Raw genomic sequence first — 23,098 nt, forward strand, 5'->3', positions numbered from 1 at the left:
ACTGAGGAGTGAGTGAGTGCAGAATGACTGGGGGCTTGTTAAAAGCCTTATCAAATCAAGGAACGGAGAAAGCGCGTGACATTTTTCTGGCTCGTGAAAATACACTTTGACAAATGCTCATGGTGTATTGAGGGTGTTTTGGGAGTTTTCACAATCTCATTTATTAGAACTAAAATGCCACCGTGTAGTTTCCATAGGAATACTTTAAAAGAAGAAAACGCTTACGCTTCCTGAGTCGCTCTGCAGTTAAAATGCAGGTGGAGTAAGTAAGAGGACATGCCTGCTGTCATTGAGGTACAAGAGGAGCGAAGACGAGAGAGTGAAACAGATAGGAGGGCACAGAGGACATTGCTTCCGTACAGTATAGATGTGCCCCGTGATGAGAGCAACTAATTAAACAGATTCTTCAGTGGCCGCGCCTCGGGAAAGCTTGAAAAAGACACTTGAAAATTAATGAGAGCTCAGAAAGGAGAGAGCAGCCCAAACTTTTCAGTGCCTCAGAGGTGAGGTTGCCACTTGTCTCCCTGCATTGCCAAAAGCAGTATAAATAAATAGATAAATAAATAAATAATATTTCCTGCTGTCTAACACCCTCCACGCTGCACTGCACGTTCACCCTTTCTCTCTCCTCCATTACTCGGATATGCAGTTATTCTAAATATAGAGGTGAGCAGACGGAAGCTCTACCATAAGAAGTGTGTTCCAGCGCTATTTAAAAAGAAGAATGATAGAGACGGGGGAAGGGGTGGGGGGTCAAAAGGACACAGAGAGTGAGGGGGTGGTATCAGAGGAGGCGGTGGAGTTGGTGGTGAAGGATGTAAAGCATGGGGGGGGGGGGGGGGGGGGGGGGTCAAGAATATACAAGTGGAAGGACGAGAGACCACTTTATTTGGAGCTACTAAAAATAGCGCAGCAAATGGTAGCAGGGGCTATCCGGCTTAACGCTCCTCTCTCCTTCCAGGCCCGGTGGAATCAATAGGCAGGGACCCGTAGGGGAGGCTTCCCGGAGCCTGTAGCCAACAGTTGCTGAGGGGGGGATATGGAAGAGAGAGGGGGGTGAGGCAAGGAGAGAAGCAGAGTTGAGTGGAGCGGAGCGGGAACTATTTTTTGCACTGCTTGACTAAATATGGTCAGGGAGGTGGTGAGACAAGATACAGGAGCAGCCCGGCAACAGGGGCCGAGGCATGCTTCAAATGCTTGGCTTCCCACAAAGTGCTAACAGTTCAGCTTAGCCCTCCTCGCTGTGGGGTGGGGGGAAGCCTTTGGCTGGTTGACCTCGCGTCCCTAATTTGCTGCCACTGTGTTCTTCCTGTGCTCTCTGCCCTCCAAACTGCGGCAGCATCGCTACTTGATCTTTTCCTCGTAAAAAGGTGACCCAGGAGATGCACTATCAAGAAGCTGCATATACCAAAAAGATATTGCAATAGTCTCAGTCTTTAGTCCCTGACAATGGTAATCAAATTTGCATGGATTGCGAAGGACTATTAAAAGTACAGCTGTCTTCTACTGCAGAGGCACAGCCACCTCAATCACAATTCTGCTCTCAAACATTCAGTAAACTCCCTCTTCTAAGCCGTTGTATAAAGTTACACTGAATAATAAAAAGCGCATTTTAGGAGTAAGATAAAGCTCGGGGACAGTGTGTGTGTGTCGATGGAATAAGAAAAAGGCAGGGTGGGAGGATGGTTGGTACACTTTCCGCCTCCTCCACCGACCAGGGCATCCTCCCTGCTCTCCCCCTCAGAATGCACATGATGGAGAGGAGAGTGCTGCAGATTTTTTTTCCCCCCCCTCCTTCCCCCACTCTTCTCTCTCTACCTCCCCCTTTTTTTTCAAATGGCAGCTCTTCATGTCAGCCCCACATCTTCCTCTTCTAAAGGTATGACTTGTGTTTGTATGGGAATGTGTGTGCGTATGCCCACTTTCTCTCCTTTCCCCCCTCCTCCCCTCACTGACTCTGGCACTCAACCCGCCCGCCCGCCACCACCCCTCCTCCCCCCAATCATAGAAGCTGATTCAGCGAGTCAGGCGTGCACCCGGCACACACGATGGCTGCAGCAGCTGGAGCGCTCTCTAGGTCATTATGGCTCTCTTCACTACGGGAAGAGGAGGAGAGAAGGGGAAGAGAGAAGGAGCAACTCAGATAAGAAACTGATCTGACAGGTAATATATGCTCTTCCTTCGCTTTCGGACGGAGTTTACCCCTGACGGGCCTTGATGTCTCCTGTCCTGTCTCTTCCCAATCTCTTCTTCGGATGCGATCAGTTATTAACCGCATGGTTTGCCTGTGAGTCGCGTAGTCGAAAGGGGGAGTGGAATGCACTGTTCTGCAGCAGCAGCACTGGGACAGAACTTAACCAGAGACCACCTTTGAGCTTTTTTTCTCTTCTCGTGTTACTCTTGTCTTAAAAGAAGGAAAGAAATAAAGGCTTTAAAAAAAAAAAAAAAAAAAAGTATGGAGAGGATACAGGAGGAGGTGGAAGAGGGAAAGGGGAGGCTGGGGAGTTGCTATGGTCCACATGGATTTTAGCCCTGTTTTTTGCACTCTCCACTCTATCTCTCTCATCTTGTTCCTTCTCCCTCCCTCCCTTGTCTTGCACTCTCTCTCTCCCTCTCTCTCTCTCTCTCTCTCTCTCCCCCTCTCTCTCTCTCTCTCTCTCTCCCTCTCTCTCCCTCTCTCTCCTCTCTCTCTCTCTCTCTCTCTCTCTCGTGTGTTCCTGGCACTTGCCGGACATGCTGCAGCAGCAGAGCTCTTTGGCTCATTAGGCTTCATGGTTGCAGCCCTGCCGCTATCTAATGACGGACTCGTTAACTCAGACTGGTGTGGAGAGACATTCCCTTATGCACAATTCGCCCTCTGCGTCCGACACCTTCCAAGAGGTTTTTATCACCATGACTAAAGGATACTATAATTACTGGGACTTTTAATATGTTCTTCTTCTTCTTTTTTTTGTCTTTTTTAAATATCTTTTTGAGTCTATTTTTTTGGTGGTCTTACCAGACCACTTTTCAATTTAACTGAGGGGGGGGGGGGGGGGGGGGGGGTCACTGCCATTCTTAATTGATGGGAGGTAAGTTTGAGGACATGTGACACTTTTGAGTCCAAGGTTGGCTGAATGGGGCGGAAGGATGGAATGTGGCGGCCAGAGGGATGACGAAGCATCAGAATAATGAAGAGCGGGGCAGGTCGGGAGTGCTGAACGGGGAGGGGGGGGGGAAGCAGATTGACGGCACACAGCTGTGAGAAGTGTATTAACACAGATGTGGGGGGGAGGAAGGTGAGGATGGGCAGGAGGGGATATTGGGCAGCAATGGTTGGCTGAGTAGATGTGTGTCACTGGCTGAACCCACAGCACTTAGGGTAGTAACCCAGTTTATTCTCTCCCTCTCTGTAACGGATTGCTATAGGCTAAGCAGGGCATGCAGGGCACACAGTACTGCAGTGCTATCGCCCAAACCAGAACAGACACAACAACCACCGGGCTAATTCGCTGGTTGACGTTCCCCAACCTTCATCCCGCTGTGTGTAGGAAGGAATTTCACCCCCTCTCTCTCTCTCTCCTATTTGCTCACCCTCTCGGGTGGCTGTGACATTTCCTAAACAGGACGTCACACCTTTAGGACCAGGCTCATCCACCAACTATCACCGTCAGTTCAACCTCCCCTCATTGCTATTCCAAACCCTTTCTACTGCAAAGACATTGCACCAGTTTTCCCATTTATTCAGCTCTCTGCCACCAAGTCTCCAAACTCAAACCTAAGCTAGTCTTTTCCCTAATGTATTTTTCATTTTACACCCATTGCCTCAGCATCTAGCCTGCTGGCCAGCTAAGCGTGTTTGGAGGCAGTGTCGACTTGTGGAATGTGTTGGTGTGGGGCAAAGATTCATTAGAGACTTGCTGAACAATTCTCGCCACCATGCAAATGGTCATTGATCTGTTCCAACCCCTCTGCAATAGAACAGCAGGTTTCTCTGTAAACACAGACAGGTGAGGTTGGATCAGAGGAAAAAAGGAAGTGAGAGAAGATGACGATAAAAACAGGGATCCGTGTGAGGGAAGAGAGAGAACATAGTACAGAGAGAGAAAAAGAGAATGAGAGAGAGAGGGGGGTGGTATAGCCAGGACCAATCCACAAGTGCTGAGTGGGCATTAGCGCCTTCATGTGACCTATGGCCTGCCTCTGCGCCTAAAGCCCAAATCCTGCTCACAATAGCTTCCTGTTCCACTTGGATCACCCTCGTTTTCAAACATCAGCAAGCGCTCCAGCTAGCCACTGGGGACGTTGCTGACACAAGAGAGACGGGGGGACAGGGACGAGCTACATATTGGTCATAGTGAGAGATAGGAAAGGAGAATGGATATAGAAAGTGGGGGTGAAATAGGAGAACGAGATGGCGGTGAGGGAGGCAGGCTGAAAGAGAAGTGGGAGGAGAGAAGTGAAAATGTTTAGTGTGTCAGCGGGGCCAATCAGCTTATAGGTGCACCCCTGTTCCCAGGACACACGGTCCAGAGCAGATGATCATCATACAAGACAAGGTGCACACAGAGGCATCTCACACCATGGACTTTCTATCAACGAGAGAACTCTTCCCATCACTGCTGCTGTTTTTGTCCAACCCCTTAATCTACCTCCTCAACATTTTTCCTGGAAAGAGAAAAAGACCACCTTCTAACTGCAGCAAAAAAAAAAAAAAAAAAAAAAGTAAAATGAGAAAAAGGGGCGCTTGTATTCCACACCCTGATCCTGCTGTTTCTCACAGTTTTCTGGAGGACAGCGGGGGTCGCCGGGACAGTCGACTATGGTATGGACTGCAAAACTTCTGTTATGTTCAGGGGCGGGGGGACTGGCTGTTCAGCCTTACATGGCAACCAAAGGAAAGCCTTGAGTGTTGAACTGAATTTACACTCAAAGTCACCTTACGGTGCACACTACCATACTTGGGAGAGAAAACGGTGAGGAAAAATGTGCTGCTAATAACTTCCTGACCTTGGCGAAAGGTGAGACAATTTCATACTTAAGATTACCTCCTTGGTGTACATACTTCTTTATGTACCCATATGAACATATGATAGCTATGGAATGTAAAGAAGTATGTATTCTTGGTGAGGTGCTGGCCCTCGTTCTTGGAAAATGATGTTGGACAGCAGTGTCTGAGGATTTGTTTGTGCTTTGCAGATTGTTAATACGACTGTGATCATAGTGTGAGTGAAAATAGCAGGCAAAGAAAGAGAGGGGGGGGGGGAGAGAGAGAGAGAGAGAGAGAGAGAGAGAGAGAGAGAGAGAGAGAGAGAGAGAGAGAGAGAGAGAGAATGAATGTGAGTGGTAAGGCTCATACATTAGCTATACTGTCTCTGGGCAGTCTCACTGCAGCAATATTCGCTGTAGGGAACTTGCTGCTTTCTAAAACTGGCTGACTTGGCCAATAAAAACCTCTCATCCAAGATATGGCAACAATTCATTGGACAATTATGTAAGTTAGCATATAAAATGATAGCAATCATGTTTTGAGCTTTCTCTGTCGGCAGTTTTAGTTTAGTGCACTACTTTAGCCACCTACACCAACTATGGGCAAATAGTTGCCTTGTGACATCGCCATATGAACAGGGCCTCCTTTCATTATTGGGCGATTTTACTGCATTACAGCCCTTGAAATTCAGCCAGCTGCAACTTAGAACCAACTTCAGCAAGCAGTGAGTGGTATGCTGGAGCTGCTTCTGAACATTAATACCATAATCTTATCCAGTGCGCCCACAGGACTCTAGGGGAAAAGAAAGCCAGGTGAATTGGACCAAAACTCTGCCATTGTTTCTGGCAGTTTTACATGCAACGAAAAAAAGGGCAGGAAATAGTTGCTGAGGAGGCAGAATGAACAAGGGACTGACGTTGCTGCTGCCACAAGCTGGCTATATCCTACTGCTGTATCATATGGCTTCCGTGTTAACAATCTTGTGTGTTTAACTATCACTGCTCTCCCTTTATGCCGCTACCCTTATCCGCACCCCCACCCCACATCAACCCGGCTGCCCCGTGCTCCCCCTCCCTTCCTCCGATTCCTGCTCTCATTGTTCACGTTTGCTATGCTTGCCAAATGCTTTGCTGGGCTGCATGGCAGTCAGATTAGACCATCAAAAAGTGACAATACAGGATCAGAGTCAACTCTGGCCTGTCAGCTGATTCCAATTGTTGACTGCTTCAAACAAATAAAAGGCAACAGAATATGGACAGAGGGACAGAGAGAAATGAAGCGAGGGGAGTGGGGGGGGGGGGGAGGGGGAAGTAGTTTGCACGGCGAGCTATTCATATCTAGCAGTTTCACCTATTCTGACCCCCTCTCTGGCCTGTGCTAGGATCATAGACAATCCCTGTACCCGTTTGAGCACAGGTTTCTTTAAACCCCTTTAATGTAGATACACTGCTTTACTAAAATGTTTCCCCCCCCACTCTATAATGGCTCTAGCTTCAAAAAGCATGACATTTTTTTTTAATATGGAACAAATAATTATTACAATTTGATTAAAAAATATTAGATAATTAGTGGCTCAACAAAACTTGATATACATTTTTTTTAAAATACACCACTAACTTAAGTAAACCTTGGATAAAACTAATTCTCATAAAATGAGATTTACTTTCCTTCATTATAATGTTGTTATAGATGCGGCAGGCGGAGATGTATCAGTGCCTACACAATCTCTCCCGCAGTGGAGCAATGAAAAGGTGTACTGATTAATATGCCAAGTGGACGGCTGACTTACTCTATTTCCCTTCAATAAAATAAATATCTAAGCTGAGATGACACAACTGATACAAACGCTAATAATCTGCATTCTTTTACCGACAAAGTAAAAAAAAAAAAACACAAAAATTAATTGTAGCCTATAAATCTATGTATGAACATTTTTTTTAATTGTATTTCCAGAACAGGGCCACCTCAGCCCAGATTCAAATACATTTCATTCGTCTTTTTTTAAGGAGAGCATCAGAATGAAGCTGCATTTTTAGGCCATTACACCGTTCAGATCCATCTGCATGTCATGATATTCTATCTAGCTCTTTTCTGTCAAGACATCAGAGGCGTGTAGGAGTGCATGGCTTGCACTGCGTGTTTCTTCCAGGCCCTCAATAGCAACAAAATGCATGTCTGAGTGACAAACGCAGCAGATGCTGACATTATCAAATGCTGAGCGCCTGTCGTCCCCCCTGCTTTTGCCCTGTTATGGCCCTTAGACGAGGTGAGCTGCCTGGTCACCTGACTCTGAGTGACTGAGAGGCCTTGTGTGTGTAAGTGAGCAAGCATGAATGTGTATGTTACAAATAGACCTGCCGCTGGTGTGCCATATCAAGCTGGCCCTACATTGACCTCCATCCTGTCTACAAGCAGTGCGGTATATCACTCAGCTGTCGTTGGCCACTCTGAGAACCTCATTTGGGCCTCGACAGAAAAGTCAATAATTATAACAGCTGACCTATGTTTCATAGTCCTTTTGCAAAATAGTGTCAAAGGAACATTTATTACGATAAATGATAATGAAAGCTGGGGGAAAAAAGGGCCTTATAAATGTCACTTAACTGCGTCTTTGTGCAAAGATCGACAAATACTGCAGCGGTGAGACAACAACTCTTAATTAAATGGCTAAAATGTGGAAATGTTTAATGTAGTATTAACAGTTTATTGAGTTAATGATTGACTAGAACTACCATAAGATTTAAGCATTAAACATAATCAAAAGTTATTTACATGGGTGCTACTGTGATTCTTTTGTTTTAAGGACAGGGATAGATTCTTTGGAGAAAATGTTACAATACTGTACTACAGTAGAGCCCTGCCCTCAGTCGCTGTTCAAACAGCACCATCTACACTACAAATCAGTCTCTGGGACTTAAATGACTGGTTTAAATTAATGTTGTGACTTGACACCCCAGAGTGCTGCTGTAGGAGCGTGAGTGAGAGAGCTTGTGTATGTGGTTATGCCTCTGCATTTGTCTGTTGGCCGTCTCGGTGACCGCAGCGGCAGCGTGCTTGAAGCAGGGCCCATCTGTCAGAGCCTGTAATTGCTTCATGACTCCAGGACATTTGACTCAAGTGCACTGCCACAGATTATTATTATCCTTTTCTCAGGGAACAATTTTTCTCACTCTCTGGGAGGGGGGGGGCAAGCATAAAACTTAAAAAGATAGCGAGGAGGATAAATAGAGTGCCTGGGAGGCAAGCAAAGGAGAAAGTCAGGTAAGCTTGATCAACTGTACCTGTGTGTTATTGGTGTGGTGGTAAATGGGGTGTAGTGTGCTAAATGTAACGTATGTCACACAGAGTGGGTGAAGGTGAACATGCAGAAGAAAAAGCAGGAGAGAGAGAGAGAGAGAGAAGGAGCATTGTCCATTTCAACTAGTGGGTGGACATGGTGCGCTAACCCATATCTCAGGTTTTAATAAGATGTTTAAATGCAATATGGCCTTTCTCTGCTCAGCTCTTTTTCTGGATAAAACTTCCTTGCAGCAGAGCCTTTGACACACTTCACTTCACTTCACAGCAGTGCCCATGTCCGTCTCTGAAACAGTGATTCCACAATGCTTTGCTAAAGCTGGTAAAATGGAACCAAATCACCTCTTGAATGGATTTGGTCCCCTTCAACCAGCTGTAGCTATGCTTTGATGACTACAGGAGGTCCTTTCGCTGCAACGCCTTCAACACAATCCCTGTAATGGCAGCGGGCCACCTCTTGATGATGACTGTCTGGCTTATGGCTTTCCTCTACCAATAACATCTGGAGTGTTAGGTAATTGTCATGTTCAATGCTAAACCTGTCTAATTTGTTTTGACTAATAAAGAAACCAATCCCAGCTTCAAAACTTTGGTCCACTTTCCTGACTGAGTGTTACCTCTCTGCCTCGACGGGATTGATATTCTGACCACACTATCAATGGCTGTTTCAAAAATAGCAGGGGGGGGGGGGGGGGGGGGGGGGTGGATGTGCAGCGTGCGCTATTTCAGAAACACAGCACTCACATGTCTGTACAGCTGTCTTGCTAAGACGCCTCCTAAACTGACTGTCACTGACAGCCAATTACACTGCGAGTGGGAATAGGCCAAAGGGGGGGGGGGGGGGGGGGGGAGAAAAAGGAGACAACCAATGCAGTCCAGCAGGGGTATAATGGCATTGTAAAGAGATCTGAAGAATAAGAGTACAAGAAATAAAATAAAAAAGGGGCAAAATATAGTTGTTTAGAGACTGTACAATCCACACATAAAAACTCTTTGGCCCCCTTCCACTGAAGCCTCCTGCAGTGATGTTGGACAAGCTGCTGTAGACGAGAGCCAGAGTCTAGAGGACAGAAGCTGAACGCACAAATCACAGGCGGCTCACAAACAGTTACAGTCTCGCACGTTCACTCGCTGTTACTGCAGAACAGGCAAGCAGAACAGGCAAGCAGATCAAACCCCCCCCCCCCCTTCACACTGTGTCTCCCTCCTTTTATTGCTTTTGCCTTCCTAATTTGGTGCTTAACGCCTAGGTCAAAGTGACCTTTTCTTAAAACACAGAAAATTTAAAACATAGCCACCAAAAACAATCCTGAATTATTTGTTTGGATATTGATGTAAAAGCTGTAATTTATTTCAGCTCATCTCATCACTCAAACTGATTTGAGGATGTGGGTATAGCATCTATTAACTATTTATTTAACTCATTGCAAATAGTACGGTATTCCCCTTTTCTTTGGAATTTAAAGTGTTTTCTAATGGACCAATAACCATGAAATCTATTTGGGTAATGTAAGAGGCACTGGCTTACTCCATTTACGGTAGCCTGACTTGATTAGCCTAGTCTGAAATGAGCAAGAGAAAGGGTGAAAAACTCCTAATTCAATCAATGGCAGCCATGAAGAACGTGTGAATAAAGCGTCGAGCCACTAGAAACGCAAACATTTGACCCATTTCGCAAATTTGTCTGCATCGGCCCAGAACACTATATTTCATCTAATTGTGATCTCTGTTACAATATCACCATTACGCTGCTGCCTATTAGTACTGACATTAAATTGGGAATACTGCAATTTGGAGCACAGTGTGAATGATTACGGAGCCCTCGATTACCATATGAGGTTTGCCTGTATGTTGCCGTATTAAAAGAAAGCTGAGCACTATATGAGAGAGAGGGAGGAGGACAAATATTACAAGGAGGTGACACGTTAAAGGGTACAGACCGCCGCTGCAGGGCTTGTTTGGAGCCCGTTTATGAGTCATGGGCTATTAATCGTATTGTTTACAGTATTGTAGCAGCTACTGGCTTCTAGCAGCCCGAGGGAAAGACACAGAGACGAGCCAGGCTCCCCTTGCAGGCTCAGGCTGCGGTAAACACACACACACACACACACACACACACACACACACACACACACACACACACACACACAGGGGGAAAACACAACGTGGATGTCTGAGAAAATCCTTTTCTTCAACACGTTACTGCTGGTTATAACAGCACTTTCAATTTACTAGCAATTGTAAAACTTAACAACTAGGTCTAATTTATGAGGAAGTGTCTTTACACTGCACTACACATGTAGTGGTGTGCATGTGAGTAATGAACAAGGTGAAATATAGTTGAACTCCGCAGTTCCTGCCGCACCCCTGTCGGTAGACTTGATTTGTCTCTGTATTTGGGACTCCGAGTTGAAAGATTCATCGGTCACCCGCAGGGCCTTTCCTATGCGTCTTACTCAATCTCCTGTCCACTGCTGGAAGAACCACCCGCGCTCTTAAAAACACCCAGGCACATAAGACACAATACACACACACACACACACACACACACCAGGAACTCTAACAAACTCTCTTCTTGAGCTGCAGCTGGCACGTGATGTTGATAACTTCCATCACTTCAGAAAGAGAAAGCGTAACAGAACACAAAGTGGAGGTTTCTTCCTTGTTTCTATAGGAGTTGTATTGTGATAGTTCTGATGAGAAAATAGAGATTAGACTTGTGAAGCAACGTATCCCAGAACATTCTGTGCCAGTGCTCAGTCTAAACACGAGGAGGGAGAGCGCACCTACTATCAGGAAGCAGTAATACCATCAATCCTTAACTAGAGGGGCGTCGTATCATATCCTTCATCCAAGGTTCTTCTGATCAACTTCCAACTCCAAGAACTTCTTCGTGGCAGTCGTCAAATGCACTTTTTTGAAATATGATTCTATGGTAGGAATTCCTTTAAGCACTCAATCGAAAAACAACTGCCTCTACACTAAAAACACACCAGACAAGGTACTTTCATTTCAACCTAGGGAGAGATTTCCGAGGGCTTTAGGACTTGTGGACTGTCTCCCCGATATTGCAGGAGCTCGAGCGTGAAATAAAAGTAAATGGGCAGACTGGAGAAGGCGACATATATCTTCGTTTCTCTGAAGGCAAGGGGACAGGGCATGGACCGAAGCAAGCAACGCACGCACACACACACACACACAACACAACAGGAGGCCTGATATAGAAAATGCTGCGCTTCAGCACTTTTTGCCGCTAAATCAATGACTCCTACAGTGGAGCAGCTTTCTGCTCCTTTACATTCTTATTCCTGGCTTACGTCTACACATTACACACCCATTGCATTTTAATATCTATAATGCAAGCGGTTTTGTTTACACTCTGCCAGTCTCCGACCTTACCTAAATAAGTTTATCTTTATTCATTAAAGTGTAAAAGCAGTGCAATAAAAGACAACACATTAGCCTTGTAATATGTTTTCCCTCACTATAAAGTCAGGCTGGGACTTCGGACCATATGGCCAATTTTGTGTGTGTGGTGTGTGTGTGTGTGTGTGCGTGTGATTTCTTTTTCCGTGATAATTTTGTCCTTTAATCGGGTATAATTTGAAAAAAGATTTAACATGTGGATTAATCAGATAGAGGCTTATCTATATAATTACATTTAATTATACAATTTCAGGGATCATCAACTCTGGAACGAGCTGCCGAAGGGGATCGGGCAAGCTAGTTTTAGATCTTTTCTAAAAATTTAAAAATAAACACATTATTACAGACTACATTTACTTTATAATTATTTGCCTTTTTTGTAGCTGTTCATACTTTATTTGTAAATTGTATGTCCATCTGGTTAAAACCTTTTCTGATTGTCTTTTGTTTTCCAAGCACTGCATCTCCTTTAGATCTGTATCTTCCTAAAATTCCCCTAAAATCTGTAAGTGACTCAAATCTATATGTTGATACATTTCAATGGAGATCAACCCAATAACTAATTTTAGGCTTGATTTTAACCTTTATATAGTTAGTCTTTATTTCTCAGTCGATCGACAAATCATTTGGTGAATGTAGCACACAGGAAACCCGTCACTGGCTTTAGACAATCTCTTCTGCAGTGTGCCAGAGGTGGAGGGCGGGTCTGGCCAGGCAGGAGGCAGGTGTTCCACAGCCCTCTGACCACAATTCAATTTGTCCTCATGCCAAACAAATGAATGCCAGTCAAGGGGAATGACATTTAGCCTGGGACAACCACGCTTAAGCGCAACCACATTAGGTACACACCGCTAGCGCTCGGCACAGGAAGTAGCTGTTAACCTTTTCTAGAAACCGCTCCGGTCCCGCTGACACGGTCAATCCCCATCAATTTAAAAAAAAAAAAAAAAAAAAAAAAAAGGAGAACCCGGTTGATCAACCTGATACAGACAGTCATCTCACGGAGCCATCTAGAATATGCTCATGGTTGAGAGGTAAGAATACAAGCAGCCAAAAGAGGGGAATAGTAATCTCCTACAGACAGAAACACCTATGGCCAAGGACAAGGCGAGCTGCAGCTGCGGCACAGGACGGCAGCGTCAGGCCAGCAGCTTCAGGCCAGCCTCTGCTCACAGCACACAGGAACGGACCAGCATTACAGTGAAACCAAACAACAAATGAACTTCAAGGGCTATTAACTACACTAATACAAAAAAAAAGGAAAACGTAAGACAGATGCTTTCAAGGCCTCAAAGGTAGTCTAATGTCAATTTGAGACCATACCATCTGCTGGGGAGACGGATGAAGCCTATAGGCCTGCTTCAAACTTCAATCAATGTCGAACTAAATTGAGATCCCAGAGTACATTTCATAGCAGGATAAAATGTGATCAGTGAGGCAGTAGAATTAAACTTCGATTAGTTTTAATGGCTTTGAACTACTTTTAAATTGAAGTGGAATCTGTGGAAGAATTTCAAATATCCCCATAAAGTGGTGGATTTATCTTTAGATTTACTACTGTTAAAGAAGGGGAACAGCACGTAAGACTGCAGCAGAACGTTACATAAAATGTTTAGGAGATGCTGAAACTTTCATCTATATGTTTTGCATATTTTCCTACATTTAACTATGCGATTACAATAAGAAAAAAAATGATCTTTCCAACAAATTAACGCACAAAAGTGCTTTTACACACTTTTGATGCCTCAATAAGAGACTTTGCCAGTTATTCTAAATGTGTTTATGTCAATGACTGGAGCTAGTCTGCCTCCTAGTTGAGACCTGTAGGTGGCGAGTCCACATCTTCCATTCCAATGGAGGATGATTAAGTGACGGATTAGTAGTAACAGATTAGTGATCCTCTGGCTGCTAAGAAGCAAAAACATGAAGTCTAGTGCTTGTAGCTTTGACTGATATTTTTCAAAGGTTTGATATGGCTTGATCATAATAACATTTCTGGTATGACTGTCACACAAACACTGTAACACTACTTTGGTGTGCATTCATTATTTAAGGTTAAAAATATCTAAGTACCACCAATCTGATTTCTCAATATTTACAAACTTTTTCAGCACTTTGTCCGTCTTTGTGCATCAATACTGAAGGGATTCAGCATATCTAATCTACTGAGAGCATTAAGCAGCTATTTATTGAGCTCTTTCCACAGATTCCACTTAAACATGCCCTTGTCCCTCGTAGACACCAGACAGGTGTGAAAGTTATCTGGAGAGCAGGAGAGTGTCTCATACCTGGGGTTTCCTCGCAGGGCAGCATGATGCAAAGCATTGAAGCCGTTGTTGTTGGTGATGGTGACATCAGCCCCAGCCTCCAGCAGCACTGACAGCATGTCATCTCTCTTCTTGCTTATGGCATCGTGCAGGGGTGTGTCCCCCTCCGAATCCTAAAAAAAAGGGAAACCTTGTGTGTTACTTACTACTCCAGTACTAATGTAGGATTCAAACCCTGACCTAAAACGTCCTCCTTACTGTGACACAAAGATATTTCTCATATGTAAATAAGTCGTGTTGATATATACCTGAAGGCTGGGGTGGCAGCCAAAGTCCAGCAGGGTTTTGACCACCTGCAGGTGGCCCTTGTTGACAGCTATGTGTAATGGAGTCTGCCTTCGCTTGTTCCTGGCATTCAAGTCGGCACCGCCCCTCTGCAGCACCTCAATGACAGAGCCCTCATCACCAAAGGATGCGTGGTGCACTGCCCGGTCTCCATCTTTGTCCTGAGAACAGTGACACACCCGCATGAAGACTCGGTGTTATGTCCGTGAGTGGACGACATCGATTAGCATAGGCTAAGATGCCTTTATGAGAAGTAAGAATATGGATTATTTAATTATACGAACCTCAGCTTCTAGGTCAACGTTGTGTTTCAGCAGCAGCTTTAGGACGTCCACGTGACCATTCTGACTGGCTGCCTGCATCGCGGTGTGTCCAGCACACTGCCCGTTCACCTGTCAACACATAACAAGATGCACGTCAATGTCACGTTTAGGTAAGCATCGACTGAATTAGCTGTTCACCTGAGGGGCTGAGAGATGGGCGAGGGTGTGTTTAAGCGTTTGTATGTGTGGATGTGCATGCATGGCTGTGTGTGCATGTTTCATCAGCAACTGCAGCACTGCAAAAACTCAGAGCATAAATATTAATGTGGGCTCCTTTGGGAGTCTCGAGACGTCTCTTGTCCTGGCAGGCGGATCACTTGGCCAAGCTCAGTGTGCTCAGCTTTAAGCAAATAATTCCACTGAAAGGCAGTCGGGCATCTGGCCAGCCCTCGCCACTGACGCACACACTCATTCACTCTCTCTTGCTCTCTGAGTGAGGACAGAATTGCAGACTTGACGTAACCAGCTCTCATAGTCTATACAGGGCACAGGCTTCTGTCCTGTGACAAACGGGTTGTTTTCCCTGTCCTATAGCCCGTGTCAGAACACAATGTGCAACCAAATGGGGTTTGTACATCTCATCTTGATTTTAAGAGTGAATTGGGTTTTGTGCTGCAGTACACGCCAATGCTCCTTGGTGCCTCCTCTGGGCCCAGCCTTAATGCTTTTCAGATTGAGAGAGGTGCAGGAGTGGGAGGATCTCGGAGCCCTTTCCTGGGAGACTCTCAGCCTCCCTCAATATACTGAGAGCAGCGCAAAGCCGGGGATATTCCAGCTTCAATTATCAATGTACTCAGATCGTCAGTAAATATTCAATGCCAAAATGACCTAGAGTTCATCAAAAACCCATCTAGAAATCCAGCAGTTGCTCATCATAAAATACAATATGTTGAGCACTTACGTCCACTTCGGGTCTCTTAAGAATGTCCTCCACCTTGGCCAGGTCGCCATTGGCTGCCGCCTTGACCAGCTCCTCGTTGATGTCTCCGGACTCTTGTGTCTCAAATAGTTTTTTAAGCAACTGAGACAGACGCTCTGCTCATACAAGGGGAAAACAGCAGAAGGTGATTGCGTGCAGATGTCGGAAGAACAGGGAGCAGTGAGGACAACGAACGAAGATGAGTCTCTCGCTATGTCAGCAGTGCATGTTCATACATACCTCCAGAGGCGTTGCTGACAGCAGAGCCAGACGGGGCGATCTTGGTGACGGCGGCGGGATTGTACGTCCAAGAAGTTCCACAAACCTCAACCTTCAGGTCACTGTCGGAGTAGATCTGCTGCACACGGCCCACCTTGCCAAGGGTCTGTTGGTAAATGTTGCGACAAACTCATTAGTTTATGGAGGGCTGCTGTCTCTGGGCTATGTTCTGTGTAACAGAGCCTGTAAGTGGCAGAGCAAAGATGGAGCGAGATTGTTAGAAAGAGCAATAAATGAGAGGACGGCTGGAAAAGATAAAGAGGAGGAAAATACCAGCTCAACAAAGCAATTGTCCAACCCGGAGCAGAAACAAAGTGTTGCAAAAGTATAACAAAACAGAAAGAAACAAAGCGACATATTACAGATGTGAACTGTGTTATTATTCAGAGTATATTTACTTGCACGATAAAATAAAAATAAAAGAGAGCCTTCTTCTGGCTCGACTGTTCTTCATCTATACAGACAATACGGAGAAGACGGAGCAAAACGCTTTCCAATTTTGAATCATATCATCTCAATCTTGGCTGTATGAGAAAGAGGCACTTTGAGTCTGTCGAGTCGGGTCTGTCCTGGAGGATGCCATCAATAATGGGGACGGCTGCAGTTGAAGCAGCAGCGGGGCGACAAACAGCCATGGTTAGTGATCAAAGCTACAACCCATCTCAGGGTTTTTAAGGCTCATTAGCTGCCAAGGGGGGCCTGTTTGGCAGGGACAAGTGGCATATTGGAGTAGACCGGCGTTACATAACCCTAGGCGTGCTGGGCAGCGAGGGACAAACTTCTTGATAAAAAGGGGAGAATAAAGTCGTGTCAAGATCAAATAAAGATAACTACAAAGAAATTGGCAGCAACACAGCCATGGAGTGATTTGAGGGGAGGAATTGTGCTTCTGCATGTTAGTAATACTGCAACATTTATTTAAAAAAGAAGAAGATGATGGTCTGGCACGGCTGAGTGTGAGGAAAACAGCAGCGATATGAATTGAGCCTAATTTTATAGAATTTGCATACAAATTGTGTCATTGTGAAAGTGCCAATAAAAAAAGCTAAACAAAAAAATGTCTGTTGCCGATATGAACAGCCACGGTTTACCAAACATAACACAGATTCTTCTCGTCAGGTTTATATGAAACCATCCACTGGAGTGTATTTTACATTTTAAGACGTTTTGTCCCTCACACAACTTTACAGCTACAGTCCAGCGGATAGTTTGATTTGACGTTGTCACACGTCTTGTGAGGGCGTTTAAATCTGCACGAATGTGTGTGAATATCTTTCGGACTCTTACAGGAAGCATGGCCTCAGCCCACTCTCCATGGCCTCTTTGTAGCAGCTTGATGCGGTCAATGTCATAGCAAATCTGGACCAGGTCTCCCACCAGGAACTGGGAACTGCCTCCTTCTGCCCCGGCGGCTACATCACCGCTGCGCACTACATTGGCCTTTGTCAGCACTGCTGGGTTGAATGTCCATCTGCGGATGCAGAAATTGATGCATTTAAACAACTCAGAAATATTCACTCACAATTCATAAAGTATGATACCTGAACACCAAGAATAGATTCTGGGCAGTCACGTTGAATATTTGGGGATTTGCAAGCTATGATTAAGTAATAAGACAATTATAAAATAAAGAAAAGAATCTTGTTTAAAGGATCAATGTCGGACAGGGTTACATAACAATTTATGAATACTAGAAGGAGACTGAAGATTAGCAGTTAAGGTGCTGAGAAGATCCACTTCATAATTTTACTACAAATTAACTGCTCATTTTTAGAGAGTCTCTTCAACCATTATTTCATCTTGTAGTGAAGGTGTACATACAGGTGTTTGGTGGCTTTTGACTGAGCTGAGGTGAAAAGGGTTATATAGATCTGAAATCATGGGAAACTAATGGTGATGAGATGCAGTTTAATAGGTTTCCCTCTTTGGCAGCGAACATATCCGAGCCAGTCCAGCTAGAGACTCACCTGTTCCCACTGGGGTACTGAACGACAATATCGTGATCTTCATCGATGCCACATACTGTGCCGGTGGTGGTGAGCGTCTCAAACATGCCGTCAGTCCATCCCCCGTGGCCATGTTGGAGGGACTGAACAATCTCTAGGTCTAAGTCGATGTTGACCAGGTCTCCAATCTGGAGACCGCCAGGATTTCTGTTGCCATTCTGCTCACCTGGGAGATGAAGGAAAAATTAGACGTGTTAATAATAACATTTGCATTACCAAAAGTGTATCAAACACTTTGTATCTGCAAGTAAGGTAAGGTACAACAAGTACAACACAAGTGCGTCACGTCAAAAGTGCTGCTATCTGTGAATAATCACACTATCAAAGCCAATAAAGGACTTCTGCTGCAGTGTTGAATCCAAACAGACCACTCATTCCTGGAATTCTTGGAATACAGTAACTGCATGACCTGAGCCTGTGCTTTGCTTTTGCAGCCAGATGATTATGTGGTGCTGCCATCTAGTGGCCGTACACGATTAACTTCTCGTGAATCTCCCCTAATGCCCTTGAATTCACTGCACCAGAACGATAGGTGAGAGAATTGGTGCAATAATGACGATGGACACAGATCACAGGCAAACTTACCTAAAACGGGACAGTGGTCTCTGTAAAAAGAGCCGCCTTTGGCATCCTGGACACATTTCAGATCCGACTGAGAGAGGGGGAAAAAAAAGAGACAGGGACAGGGTGAGATAATAATTACCCAGGAATTCCATTAGAGGAAGGGCACGGTGATAATGAATAATGAAACAGAGAATTTACACACTTTGTGGTGTAGTGTCAGTGTAGATGCCTAGAACACCAACAATATCAGTGCCCTAAGGGTAATGCAGGACAATAAAACACTACATTGCTACAGAGGGAAGGCATCGTATCATTTGTGATGACTCAGATGTGCAGCCACTGTGGCAGAGTTAGAGGGCAGAGATGATTGTGAGGCAGAGCAAACATTCCTCTGAACTGATGGAACAGTAAAGTCCTGCGTAAAACAAGTCCCAACAAATTAACTCAAGTCTATCCTACTGTATCCAGCCAGCAAGACATTTTTGATCTCATGGTGCTTTGAGGCCAAAGCAGACAGACAGGAAAAGGTGTTGGTCTCACATGCTGCATTTGGAACATACCCTCACAACTACCTTTGTAGTCGTTTGCAGGATTTGATCACTGTTTTAATAAAAAAACAACAAAGCACAATATAAAACGGTCACATTGGGAGGTCGAATCCAGGATTTACTTAATCCAGAGGCAGATGCCATCTTCTTTCCTATCAGCCTATTAAAATAACAAAAGGACAAATCTGTTATGCAACCGAGAAACCCGATTGGCCTCTTTTGTAAAAAAAAAAAGAAAAAAAAAAGGAGAGGGCAGTCTCCACCAATGAGAAGGATGCTTTTCATTTGAGACGCGTGTGGAGCTGCGTCTGCAACAACCCCAAGAGAATGCCCCCCCTCCTCTAAAGTTGACCTCCATGTTCACTCTCTCCCCCTAAAAAGCAGAGAGAACAGCTTGCCTTTATCATGCAGATACCTTCCTTTTCCAGCTGCCTGTACAATGGTGCCTTACTCATGCTGGCTGCGTGGCTCTCACAAAGGCCTGGCAGCAAAAGAAAGAGCCTCAGCCCTGCGGTCAAACACAAAAGCCACCTGACAGCTGATCTTTTGTGAGACTCTGCGTGTGTACGTGTGTGTATGTGTGTATATGTGTGGGTGTGTGAGTGACTGAGCACAAGGGTCAGGCTGGAAGTTTGCTCACCATTCCCTCAAAGCCAACTCTGTACAGGTTCTTGGCCCCATTGTCCCACAGTACGTAGGCAGCGCTGTGAGGGCTGGCTGCACTCCAGTCCTGGATCTCCGTCACCTGTGGAGGAGGAGGAGGGATGATGTGAGGGAGACCGATAAGGACACATTGAAAGCAATTCGAGTTTTAAAATCTTAATTTCATAATAATTTTAGTGTGGGGAAAAAAAACATGGTTTGGCTGTAAATTAAAATTAAAGGTTTTGGCATGTGAAAATATAATATTGACCAGAATGGGGTCATTTCTTTCTTAGTGGGAGCTTTCACACAGGTGTTTTCCATCCTAAAACCTCATAATTATAGAGAATATGATACTTTATTGATCCCTGTAGAGAAATATCTTTTCAAATTAAGGTCAGGGTGAAGGTTGAAATACAGAACAGCAAACCTGGAGCCAAGTAAGTATTCAGTGCCAAGATCGAAAGTAAAGGAGATTTCTGCTGACACATGTTGAACTTGGGCTCCTCTAGTTTTAGGGTCCGATGTCATCTGGCCATGCACGGGGTACCAATCTGCACTCTCAGGCTGAGAGCTTTAGTTTTGTACATCACTGTTTTTCCAACATTGTGATAGAGGAGAGCAAAAGTTGATGGAGTAAATCTATACACTGTAGTGTTAGACGCTCTGTATGCTCCACAGTCGCTGTGTTTCGACTTCAAGTGAAGTATAATTCCCTATATACTGAGAAATATTAGCTGTGGGATTCATCATGAACAAAATTCCATTAGGGTTTGATTCTTAAGGTTCCAATTAGATTTTGTTTTAATTCCCCCTACTTTGCAATCTTACAGTCAATACTAAATCTTTTATTGTGTTTTTATTTCATCAGTTGGGAAGAGTTGGGAAATCTCCAAGAATGTTTTTAATTAAACTTTTGCAACCTATACTGCGTCTGTTTCCAAAGACAAGACAAGACACAAGACAAAGCCAAGTTCAGCCGGACCACAGACAGAGCCTGCGGGAAACCGGGCTCATCAGAACAAAACAAAACCTTTTGATACACAATTTCTTTTATCCAAATATGGTGCTACAGGTTTCAGAAGACTCTTCTGTTGAAAGGGAACTAGATGCAGTTGTTATTCCGCTAATAAATAATTAACAAATGGGTAACCAAATATGGTTAGCTAATTCATCTTTGATGAAAACAGGAAGGAACATCACTATCCATGCAGGTTTCCATCCCTTCGCATTCAAGGAAGGGCTCGATCCAAACTGATGTTGCAGTATGCTCGAGTCCGCATGAAAAGCATTTTCTCTTCATCGGCACGCCAATTTAGTGGATATTCCCAAAACAGATTTTAAATACACTGACAGTCAGTTTACGTTATTTTCGCAAACAACAATTCTGAAAACTGATTTTTACAGAACTTGGAAACACTGCGGTGGGGAATGCTCTTCACAAACAACTGTTAGAGCCCGTCTTGCGGTGGGGGGGTCACATCAGCGGCGACAGGGCCGAAGATCGGGAGACAATGGCCCCTTCCCCACTTCTTACCTCGCTACTTCCAGTAAATGGACCGCTACATTAGGCCACACACACACACACACACACACACACACACACACACACACACACACACACACACACACACACACACACACACACACACACACACACACACACACACACACACACACTTTTCGGCTTGTAAGTTTGTCTCTGGTAATAACGTCAGTAACCCTCTTCCTACAAAAGATACATAAAACAACACTTAAATAAATAACAAGACATGCACGACTCGTTCACAGAGGGAACTCTCCTCAGCCTATTCATGGTTGGTTGGACCATTAATGAGTTATTGAATCCACGGTGCTCTTGTGCATGCACATAAAATAAATGTAAGAATTAGTGTAAGCCAGTGTGAGTTTAATCTTTTGTCTGTCTCACCCGCTGGTGCAGCATAAAGAGTTGATAAAAATCACCCCAACAAACACATCTGCTGCGACATTTTTACACAGGCTTTTCTTGTTAGCACTTATTATGACTAATGCTGTGCCCGACTTCGGTAGGGAGAACCAGCACAAATTGAAGGGCACTGGAAGCCAAGGAAAATGATGCGTTATAGGCATAATAAAGCAATGAGCGTATGAATGGGGCATCGCAAAAATCTATTAAAATTTGGAATATAGGGTAGGGATTTTCACATGAGGCAATTGTCTCTCCATCACAAGCAGCGCAACGCTTTCCTCACATTGAGAAAGTGTCAAGAGAAGCGCTGTATTGGAGTAAATTAATTCTTTAATTAAAATCTGTGCCTTAAGTAACTACAGAAATCATATTGGTGAATTATTTTCAGGCCCCTTACAGAGGTAATTGATTAATGGGCCTTGGGAGGTAATATCCATGCTAAACTAACGGAACATCTAAGCTGCAGGACATGCAATAGCAGTTTTCTGGAGAGCATATTGCTTACAGCATCATAAAACAGTAATGAGATATACCATTAAATAACACAGCAAAATGAAGTCTTAAATTACCTGCAGGGACTCTTAAATTAAATGCTCTAGGGTCAGAGTCAAAATACAAGCACTTTAAAGCACAGCTACAGTATAAATCTAAATAGACTGGGCTAAACAAATGCAACCTCATCAGACACTGTATTACTTTCTAATAATGTATGTAAGCCTGGAACAACCTGCAGCAAGGACGTCCGTTTATAGCCGCAGTAAAGATAAAAAGAAACCAGTGGGGATTAAACCAAGAAGTAAAAAGGTTGGTCAGTGGTGCATTCTACCAACACGTTGAGCACAAGTCAACTTATTGTCAACATGAGTTTAGAAAGGATCCAAATCAGCCTATATTTTCCACTAAATCTGTAGTGTTGACTATAGCTGCTAAAAATATGACAGGGCTAACTTATTATTCTTCTATTATTTTTGTGAACTTTAAAAAAAAAAGGCTGCAACGATGATATAGTAAACTTCCACTACAGCATAATGCTGAACACCCAGCGAGGCACCATAGGACTGGACTGTTTGTGTTCTAGTTTGCCGGTAACATGTCCATCCTCCAAACATTACGTGTCAGGCAGTGCCCTTCCTGTTTTGGTTGAGGCTCCTGCACATTTCAAATCAAATCATATCCTGGGTTGCAAGTTTGTTTTTTCCTCTCCGAGATTGTTTGGGCAAGGGGAACCTTGTTTCCCCCTTCCATGCAGCCCTTAGGGGTGGTCATGCTCCATTCAGTGGCACACACGTGCAGCGTTTCCCACGAGAGTTTGAGAGACTATGGTGGGTGGACCTCAGACCCTCTGGGGGATTCGGGAGCATGCTCCCCACGAAAGAAAATCTATTAGATCTGAGAAGAACGTTCCGTTCTTGTTAAAAGGTTTCTGGTTAATAATTGTGTGCTCTATAAACAGTTTAACTACACACACACCATTTAGCTACCTGCTGTCTGCATAGTATTTCACACAGATCTTTCTCTTATATGTATCTACATATAGCCCAGTTATCTTTTTTTTTTATTCT

At 44.4% G+C, this 23,098-nt stretch overlaps 1 protein-coding gene across 1 annotated transcript in view; it reads right to left on the reverse strand.

The window, feature by feature from the left end:
* mib1 (MIB E3 ubiquitin protein ligase 1) overlaps positions 1–22,802 on the reverse strand; it is a 45,319-nt gene extending 22,517 nt beyond the window's left edge. Inside the window, exons 1-10 of the mRNA XM_029453295.1 lie at positions 22,764–22,802; positions 19,584–19,688; positions 18,417–18,483; positions 17,793–17,997; positions 17,113–17,296; positions 15,787–15,931; positions 15,529–15,662; positions 14,589–14,696; positions 14,268–14,465; positions 13,981–14,132 (exon numbers count right to left, since the gene is read on the reverse strand). Coding sequence (XP_029309155.1) covers positions 13,981–14,132; positions 14,268–14,465; positions 14,589–14,696; positions 15,529–15,662; positions 15,787–15,931; positions 17,113–17,296; positions 17,793–17,997; positions 18,417–18,483; positions 19,584–19,688; positions 22,764–22,802 — 1,337 coding nt within the window. The remainder of the gene's footprint in view (positions 1–13,980; positions 14,133–14,267; positions 14,466–14,588; positions 14,697–15,528; positions 15,663–15,786; positions 15,932–17,112; positions 17,297–17,792; positions 17,998–18,416; positions 18,484–19,583; positions 19,689–22,763) is intronic.
* Between the last annotated feature and the right edge of the window lie 296 nt (positions 22,803–23,098).

Source organism: Cottoperca gobio, chromosome 17 (genome assembly GCF_900634415.1).
Source record: "Cottoperca gobio chromosome 17, fCotGob3.1, whole genome shotgun sequence".
NCBI classification, from domain to species: Eukaryota; Metazoa; Chordata; class Actinopteri; order Perciformes; family Bovichtidae; genus Cottoperca; species Cottoperca gobio.